Source organism: Cyprinus carpio, chromosome A2 (assembly GCF_018340385.1).
Source record: "Cyprinus carpio isolate SPL01 chromosome A2, ASM1834038v1, whole genome shotgun sequence".
Lineage (NCBI taxonomy): Eukaryota > Metazoa > Chordata > Actinopteri > Cypriniformes > Cyprinidae > Cyprinus > Cyprinus carpio.
In genome coordinates, this window is record NC_056573.1 from 18090673 (window position 1) to 18101266 (window position 10594).

Sequence of the window (10594 nt, forward strand, 5' to 3'; positions counted from 1 at the left end):
GATCAGTGGGTGTTTCTGATGTAATTGTCTGAAAGCAGGTGTCTGGTATGTTTAAATGACTGCTCCATATCCGGGCACCTTTAAACAGTAAATATTATGGTTCTCTATTAGGATACTGTCTGTACCAGTAGAGATCGACATAATTGCTGCCTGTATGTAGAGAGCAGAATCTGATACTGCAGCAGAGGAGATGATCAGATCCATACTGTTCTCTCCTTTTCTTTGAATGATGGATATTCCAGAAACTGGAGGATAAGCATGAGTAGTTGACACATAAAAACACAAAAAGAAAAATTTGTGGTGAAGAACCCACATATCCCATACAACAGAAAACAATAAAAACAAAAACAGAAAATTCACACACTCACACTCACAGGTAAATACTGCATCACGGTAAGGGGTGATAATAATAATAATAATAATAATAATAATAATAATAATAATAATAATAATAATAATAATAATAATAACAATAACAATAATAATATAAGGATTGTTGAGCATATTTAAAATGACAATATTGTAATGTTATGAGTACATGTAAGATTTTACCTTGAGTTAAAGACAGCAGTATAAGCACACAAGTGAACATGATGAACTGGCTTCTGCTCGCCTCACTGAATGAGTCTGTGTCCTACAGGCCTGTGTTAAGCTCCGCCTCTTAACATAATTCTTTTATAAATATCAGAAATTTTTCAACACAAAACCAGAAACTCTTATGGAATGATTTTTGATCAATGCTCTATACTTCAAGCTAAAACAATAAACTGTAAGGTACATTGTTTAATCTATTAGTTACAATAACATTTGTCTCTTGAAAGAGCAAAATTCACCAGCTAGGAATCATTCAGACTACTTTTGAAATCAGAAACTAGATTTTCACGATTAAACAAAGAACAGAAAGAAAGAAAAAAACATTAAAGTTAATCATTAACAGCGCATATCTTACCAGCCCACCAGATGGCAATCTAATCTCACTGTAGGAATACTATTGCTACTGTTACTATTGTCACTTAGTTTTTCTTAATTAGGTTAAATTAGGATTCAGGAGTTAGATAACAGATATATATCTTACAAATCATGGAGCTTTTATTTACAGTTAATACCTAACCCCAGTATGTGCTGATTTAGTAGTCTTGTGGAATGGTTGCTTTTCAACACAAGCAGTCTCAGCTTTAAAACTAGTCCGCACACAAAATCTAAGCAACCAAACAAAATTGGGACAAGCAAGAACTTTTAGGATACTGTCTGTACCAATAAAGCAAAACATTATTTTTGCTTATATATACCTACAGAAATTAATTTTGCTTAAAAATGATGGTAGAATGATCAAAATTACAATGAAAGTTCCAGTCATCAATGCTACATGATACTTCAGAAATTATTCTAATATGCTGATTTGGTGCTCAAGAAACAGCAGTTATTTGACATAGAAGTCTATTCTAATATTATAAATGTTTTTACTTTCACTTTTGATCTTTGATAAATTAAGTATTATTTTTTTAAACAAACAAACAAAAAAAATAAATAAATAAATAATAAAAAAATCAAGATTTAAACCTTTTGAATGGTAGTGTATGTATATAAATGACACTTAAAAAAATGACCTGTCATGAGAATCAGCAGTCGACATCTTTCCATGTTAATATTTCAAGTAATTTATTTTGTTTTAAGCCAAATCATGTTTGCAGGAATAATAAGAGACACTGCAATGACAGACTTTACGGAATTCATTCACTTTCTGTGTCTTATTCCTGGAATGGGTGGATTAGCTGGAGTTGTTACCCCTGAATATTCCAGTATGAGGAACTGTGGTGGTGATCCTGCATATTGACAATACCAGTGAACACCACGAGCAGAACCGCTGTAGTTACAGGAGAGTGTCACATTGTCACCCTCAAGAGCAAATTCTTTCTCTCTTTTTGGAGTGATGACTTCTGAGGTTCTGGAACCTGCAGATGAAAGTGACATCAGTTGTAACACACAAACATGCACACATCTTGTAAGTACATAACACTGATATATTAATCTTTTATATACTGTAGTATATTATATAATATTATGAAGTATAGTACATTAGTAATATATTATATAGTAAATTTACAAAACAATTTAAAAAGAGCACAATTACATTTTATGTGATGCATTTCAGTGTATTTCCTTAAAATGTTTCAGTATTTTTTCGAAAATATACCTTGTGTTGATGACATCAGTATGATAATATAGATGAATATGTTCACTCAACAAATTGCCAGGAACAGGCTAAACAAAGAGAAGCTTCTTCACACAGAGTTTGATTGTTACTTATCTGTATACTGTATGTACGCTAGGGTCTGTTTAACTCCTCCTCTTGCCATTATATACATGACAGCTATGCAGGTTTATTTGGTCTTTAAAGGATCATGGCCAGATAACTACAGATAACAGAGTCTAGACTAATTTGAAATAACTTATTTCTAAAAAAAGATGCTAAGTAATAGTTTCACATGCCCCCTATATAACCTTTCATAATCTCCAAAATTCACAGCTGTTGCCATACTCTAATTTCCAGAGCTGTGGTTTACAAAAAATAATCAATTGTGGTTTGATGCTATTTGATTAAAGACTGTTAAAAGCATGTTGTGCATTTGAGTTTTTGTAAAGCATCTCAGACATTTTGTATCACTGGGCTGCTACTCTTAGAGCACAATAATAGAGAGCTGAATCTGACAGAGCTGCTTTCTCAATAATGAGGACAGTGGACGATTGGGATGTAGTTGATTGAAACCGATGGTCTGATTTATCCTCAGCACCAATCTCTGATCGAGCACCTTTGAGCAGTAAATACTGAGGTTCTCCATTTGGATATTTTCTGTACCAGTAAAGCCAAACATTATTGCTGCTAACATCATATGTGCAGCTCAGTGTCACAGACTCTCCTTCAACCTTGATTATATTAGTATCTCCTTCTCTTGGTCCAATTTTGTCTGCCAATCCACCTGAAATTAAATACATTTCTTATACATCATGTTCTGAAATCTCTGATCAGGATTATTTCAATAAAACATGTCACCAATGTGTCCTTTCAATACATAAAAAAAAAAGAAAAAAACAAAACAAAACAAAGCAAAAAACATCATGATGAGGTTGGCTTTGCATTAAATTGGGATAGAGTTTGTTCAGCCTACATCTGTGTTTAGTGTGATTTAGTATTATTTACCTGTAAGCACAATGAGAATCATGAATAGCATCTGCTTCTCCATGTAGGCAGTCCAGATGTAGTATGTATTTCTATTACTGTTAGATTTGGAAAACTACCTGAATATCGCTATAGTGTAAATGATTCTTTGGTGGCATCCAGTACATTGTGTACTAATATTGTGGGTGTGGTTAGTGACAAGTGTAACACTCAATTTAAAAGCAGCCCAGCTTTTGTAATTCATAAGAGAACATACTGTTCTAGTGTTATGGCCTCCTCAGAAGGACATTGACATAAAGGGCGAGTAACATCCATGTTGGTGAGATATTACAATAGATAGATGAATATAGTGGTGGAGCCTACTGGAGAGTAGAATATGTGTTCTGAAGGACTGATCCAAAAAAAAAAAAAGATGAATAAAAATCTTACCTAAACAAAACTGACACCTGCAGATGAAATCATTTTTTAATCTCATGAAGGAAAAGCTTACGGCCACACTTTATTTTAAGGTCCAATTCCTGCTATTAACAAACCACTGGCTACAACTTTTGCCTCAATAAACAATAGAAAAAGAGTTTATATTAAATACTTACAGTCAAGAGAATAGAGCAAAAGCAAAAAAAAAAAACATTATTTTCCAGGATGATGTTTCAGTTTATTTGCATCACCAACAGTTACTGAAGTAAACATGTTTTGTGTTTTGTTGTTGTTTTTTTCATGAGACTTTAATTGATTATAGATCATTTTAATGACATGCTTAGAAGTCGTGGGAAGTCAGGGAAAGTCGTGGCCTAGTGGTTAGAGAGTTTGACTCCTAACCCTTAGGTTGTGGGTTCGAGTCTCGGGCCGGCAATACCACGACTGAGGTGCCCTTGAGCAAGGGGCACTGAACCCCCAACTGCTCCCCGGGGTCACCAGCATAAATGGCTGCTCACTGCTCCGGGTGTGTGTTCACTGCTGTGTGTGTGCACTTGGATTGGTTAAATGCAGAGCACGAATTCTGAGTATGGGTCACCATACTTAGCTGTATGTCACGTCACTTTTTTGTCACTTTAGTAATGTATACAAATGAGAAAAGAGATGGCATGAGACATGAGAACCATGTAATGCATGCTAAATTGTATTCACATGCACTTATGCAACCTTTTTAACCTTCTAAATTCACAGCTGTTACCACATTCACTGTTTGTGGTTTATAAAAACAGGATGTGTTTTGATACTGATTGATTAAAGACTCTTCAAAGCATTAATTTCATGTAAGTTTTTGTAAAGCTTCTCTGGTATTATGTACCACTGGGCTACTTCAAGTGCACAGTAATAAAGAGCTGAATCTGACAGAGCTGCTTTTACAATAGTAAGTTCAGTGGATGACTGCGATGTAGTTGACTGAAACCCATCTGGTATATTCTCACTGCTCCGTGATCGAGCGCCTTTATACAGTATATATTCTGGTTCTCTGTTTGGATATTGTCTGTGCCAGTAGAGTCAAATATCATTGCTGTTTGTTTCATATGTGCAGCTCAGTGTCACAGACTCTCCTTCTTCTCTGATTATATTAGTGTCTCCTTCACTTGGTCCAATTCTATCAGCAAAAACGCCTGAAATGTGAATCATATTTTAAAATGCCATGATTTAATTTTGTGTTTAATAAAAATTAACATTATATTTGATTGAATTATTTGATTCACAAAATATAAGTAATTGTGATTAAAAGTATATTTACCTGAAACTGTGATGAGCATTATGAGTATCATCTGCCTCTCCTCCATCTTAACTGAAGTCCACTTTAAAGAGATCAGATTTTTAGTTTCTAGTACTTATTAAATTTATTAACATACCGATTTATTAGTTCCAAATTATGCTGAATGTGGCTTTATAAAATGAATAAAAATAAGAGAGTAGCTGATGGTTGAATGAAAGTACTGAGACTGAGTGAACTTCTGTTGTGTATGAATAATGTGGGTGTGGGTTAGTGAAATATGAAACATGATCTGTGCTTTTAAATGTGTCTCTTATAGATGTCAGGTGCTTGTTTTGTGTGAATAAAACAGCTTGTGAGATAATGTTGCCCCCTTCTGTTGAAGCTCAAAACAGCATGTTTTATCCAGTTGCTTTACTGTGTGCTTTAAAATGGTAAATATGTTTGAGTTATTTTTATTGACATTTGTTTATATTTACAATCATGATGGTTGTGCTTACACATGTTATGCATAAATGATTTATGTCCTCATAGAAGTGATAATCTTCCACTTTCAGTCACAGAACATTTTCTGTAAAGTTGCTTTGCAATGATTTGTATCACAAAAAGCGCTATACAAATAAACTTGAACTGAATTGAATTGAATTTTCACAGTATGACAGTTTCTTAAAGATCTACTAATATAAGAACTTTATAAGAATATCCTTAGTCTCTATGTGATTTTTCACCGTACATAAAACCTCATCCCATCTCTCGCTTTCTTTCTGCCAGTCTTATTTAAACAGCTTTTTGTACAGCATACAGTGGATTTCCTTCCACTGTGGGCTCCAGAGCACAGTATACAGAGCAATGACAGCAGCAGAGGAGATCTTCAGATCCACACTACTGTTGTACTATCTGTGATGGATTAAGAATCCAGAAACCAGAAAATCAACTATAATAATCAGCAACCGCAATAATCCAGTATGAGGAACTTTGGTGGTGAACCTGCATATTGCCGATACCAGTGAAGACCTTGAACAGAACCAATGTAGCTACAAGAGAGTGTCACATTCTCACCCTCATCAGCAAACTGATAATCACTGTACAGTGTGAGGTCTTCTGCCGCTCTTGAACCTTCATTTAAAGCATAAATTTAAAATTCAAAAACAAAGACCTGAAAGAAACTGACATCCTCTTTCACATCTATTAAAAGGCCATTATGTTATTGGTTTCTTTCTTTCTTTTTCTTTCTTTCTTTCTTTCTTTCTTTCTTTCTTTCTTTCTTTCTTTCTTTCTTTCTTTCTTTCTTTCTTTCTTTCTTTCTTTCTTTCTTTCTTTCTTTCTTTCTTTCCTCCTCATCTCAGGTTTTAGTACAGTGTTGAAGGGTTTCCTGTTACTGTGGGCACCAGTGCACAGTAGTATATTGCAGCATCTGCCACTTTGGTTTCGGAGATCTCCAGGTTCAGATGTTTTTTGTCCTTTTGAGCTTTAGCAACATGACGGTCCTTCTGCTCTGGACCCAAACTTTCAAAAGCTTGCAAGAGAAATTCGGGGGCAGTGTTGGGATACTGTCTGTACCACTGTAAAACCTGTATGTTACTTCCACTGTAGTTGCATGAAAGAGTCGCCTTTTCTCCTTCAAAAGCATGCTTTTCAGTAAAGAGGGGTGTTATTGCATTCGCAAAAACACTCTCTGAGAAAATATAGACAACAGAAGAACAGTAATAATAGTGCACCTTCAGTAACTGTATCTGTTCGTTGATATGTTTTTACAGGGGTATATAGTCTCCTAGCAAATATAGATATATGAACAAATGTAAATATAAAATTTGCATACCTGTTAGAAGTGCCAAAACATTAAGGTAAAACAAAATCATTATGACTATGGGAGATCATATACTAAATGAGATGTGGAGAAACATAGGACTGCCTTCTGCTGTAACCATTCTCATCAAGCTCCAAAAAAATTATTGTGATACCCTCCTGCTGCTTAGAAATCTGAGGAAATTGTCATTTCTTTATTCCCACTGCAAAATAAATAAATAAATAAAAATAAATAATCTGCTGTACATTTTTGTTACTGCTTTACTAATTACTTTACATTACTATTAATACTAGTTGGACTGATGCAGACAGTGTATTTGACATTAGATTCTGTTGATTTTATACCAGTCATTTGAGTTTATACAGGGTAAAACTTAAGCATCATCACTGTTAATCTGGCAAGACTTCTGTTTTATGAGACATATGACTGGAAATAATGCCACCATGTGGCTGCAATAAAGAATTTACAATTTTGACCTATGTTGCAACAGAACCTTTAGCAATTAAACTTTATATTATGGAAATCTTTCCAATCAACTGGAAAAATAACATAATTGATGTAAAATGAAACACAAAGGGGGAGTTGACATGGAATACTTGGGAATATGACACATCCAGTGATGGGACATGCTATACTTTTGAAAACTATTTAATAAGGCATAATTATGCATGCAGTGTTTATGACCATATTAAGTGGGAGGCATGGAATATTTGCACTTTTAAATTTCATTTGTTACACCACAGGGCTGTTAAAAAAAAACTAGTGAGATTAACTAGTGATTTAAATTGGCAAAAAACTTAAAGAAAATGGTGATCCATCACAGTACATTATATTTTATCTTTCTCTTATACATTATACATATGAATTTGAACCTAAAATGGAAATCACTTTTAAAGGCAATTTGATAAATAATTGTGTTGAAATATCCAATATTTGTTTACATCATTTATGAAATATATTGTTTGAATTTCAATTATGTGTTCAATCTGCAAGCAGAAATCATGAGGCTATGACAAAAAGAATGGAGATTCAGTAGTTGTTGTATTTTTTTTTCACTTCAGGTTCTTGTACGGTGTTGATGTGTTTCCTGCCAGATCCACATGCTTATCGTTCATACTCATTTTTCCATCCATTCCAGGGATACGGTGATCTGCGTATGTTACATGTTTCTGGATGACTCCATGACAAGGAGCACAAATTCAGGTTTGGATCCAGGATACTGTCGATACCACTGCAGACTGTTTACACTTCCATCATATTTGCATGAGAGCATGACCGGCTTCTTTTCAGTGACATGAATGTCATTCTGCAGTGCTCTTATTGACTGTGCAAATGTATCTGCATAGAATAGAAAGAATAACAAGATGAAAAATTTCATAAAATGTAAATTGCAAATGATGAAATGTTTAATTAATTACTATAAAAGCTTGTTAATACAATAACTATTACATCTTTAAACAAAGCTATATGCTACTGTATGTCACTTACATTCTGTTACTGAAAACACAGGCAGACAGCACAGAAGCATCATCTTTGCACCACAAATAGCGAATGAAAACTGCATACAGATGTGAAATTTTGTGAGATCCTTTAAAAGCTGCACCCATAGCATGTATAAATGAAAACATTGAGAGATATCATTTTCAGTGTGTCAGATTCAGTTTGAATATTTTTATTAACTGAAGAATGATATGATAAAAATGAAAAAAAAAAAAAAAATTGTGGACACAATTCTGTAACTGAATTCAATGCCAAGCTTTGCAAATTTATGTTTTTTTTTTTTTTCAATATTGAAAAAAATGTTTTCCTTCAAAAAACAACACACACACACACACACACACACACACACACACACACACACACACACACACACACACCACCACTGTAATAAGATAAAAATATAACACACATATATAAATATATATATTATGTTATATATTATAATGTATTCAAATATTGAATAAAACTGACCATAAATCTTTTTAAATCTTTAAGCATATTGTCAAAGTGAAGGTAAACCAATGCTATTAGAAAGGTTTTAAGGACACATTGTATGTTTTAATTATATATTGTCATACAGGACACTTACCCCCAAATGATAAGGACTTCCCATAGAGGTTTTTGTACAGTGTTCTTGTGTTTCCTGTCACTGTGGGCTCCAGAGCACAGTAGTACAGAGCTGAATCTGTGACTGCAACAGAGGATATCTCCAGATAAACCTGCTTCCCCTCCTTGTTCACGCTGGCATTCAGTCTTGGGAAAGGGGGTTCTGCATGCAGTACGCTGTTGGATTCATAAACAAGAAGCAGAAATTCAGGTCTGGATCCAGGATATTGTTGATACCACTGTAAATTACGTGCTTGGCTATCATATTTGCATGAAAGAATGACTGTCTCTCTCTCAGTGGCACGTTCTGTGGTCTGCAATGGTTCTATTGACTGGGCAAAAGATTTACCTCTGCAAAATAGAGCATAAAAAAAATGCATAGAATGTTCAGCCATTGTCTACAGTAAAAAGTTATGAAAAATTGCAATTTTTATAAAGTAATTTACATAAATACTATTTTTTTGTAGATGTATTTATTTAAGAATTTAAATTAAATTAAATGAAACCTACTTACCCTGTATGGCTAAAATTACAAGCAAGTAAAAAAGAGAAGTCATTTTTGCTTTGCTGAAGAACTGAAGAACTGAAGTCATATAAGAGATGTATGCCAACCCAGTATCTTGAAGCCCCACCCACATTATCTCTCTGTGATTTTGTTTACATAAAAAAAAGAGGTGCCACCATTAGAACCTTGAAGGTACATATTAGTGCCTAAGGTATACATATAAAAACTTTTAAAAGTATACTGACCCAGTAAGGACTTTTGTACCTTTTTTTTCTTCCGGAGAGTGTACATGTGAAAACCCATCTTGATTATTAATATGTAGTTTTTCATATGAGAAAAGGTAGAGGCTGGTAGATTTATCATCATAACATTTGGCATCATATCAAAATGGCAACTTTTGACAACAAACTTAAGGAGGTAAAGTACAAGTGATTAGATCACAGATTAGTTCATGCTTTAGTAATTAATGGTTTATCAATATTTTTTTTTTTCATTCCAATCTCTGAAATGCATCTTTCATACTCATTTCCCCTTCCAGTCTAGGAATAGGGGGATCTGCATATACTACAATTTTACTTGGGTGACTCAACGACAAGGAGCAGAAATTCCAGTCCTGATCCACTCTTTATATAATTAAAAGACATGCAATATACTGCGATATATTTTGTAAAAAAAAAAAAAAAACAAAAAATAAATGTAAAAAAAATAAAAAAAATAACTGCACATGCAAAAATTAGTCTTCACCTACAGTATAATTCTAAAGAGCTATGCACTAAAGTCATTGGTGACTAAATTCTGCAGTGGGGATTTAGATATTAATTGCATGCATCAAAAAATTGAGCAATTTTACAAGGTGGTGATTTCATATGAATTTGATATGATGTGAATCCTATGAAAATGTGTAATATTTTGCGTATTGTTGTTATAATCTCTTCTTATGTATATGAGATAGGGAATTCATTTGTCAGATTTATTTACCCGTTAACCTTTACTCACCCTTTTTCACAGGGATCCCGTTTTTCTGAAATAAACAATGATTTTTTTTTTAAGAACATAATTTTACTCTCTTTAATAATAATACATCGTCTTCTAAAAAATTATTCTCTACCTCATTTTAATCTAATAAAATAATGGCAGTTCATTTACTTTGATTGGTTAGCCATACAGTAGTTCAACACTAAATAATGAATACAGTACATTAATAATAATAATAATGTCCTGAACAGTATAATTACTGTGTGAATCAGAATAGATGTGAAACTTGTAGATTCATGAGGATGCAGTGTTTTTATGGTTTTA

General features: G+C 33.5%; 2 gene segments (V, D, J or C); both read right to left on the reverse strand.

Annotated features, from left to right (window-relative positions):
- Window positions 1–6174: 6174 nt before the first annotated feature.
- On the reverse strand, window positions 6175–6820 carry LOC122146984. The segment is given in 2 exon segments: window positions 6175–6552; window positions 6697–6820. Coding segments are annotated over 2 exon segments (366 nt in total).
- Window positions 6821–8756: 1936 nt separating this feature from the next.
- Window positions 8757–9363, reverse strand: LOC122147031. The segment is given in 2 exon segments: window positions 8757–9139; window positions 9305–9363. Coding segments are annotated over 2 exon segments (426 nt in total).
- Window positions 9364–10594: the final 1231 nt, after the last annotated feature.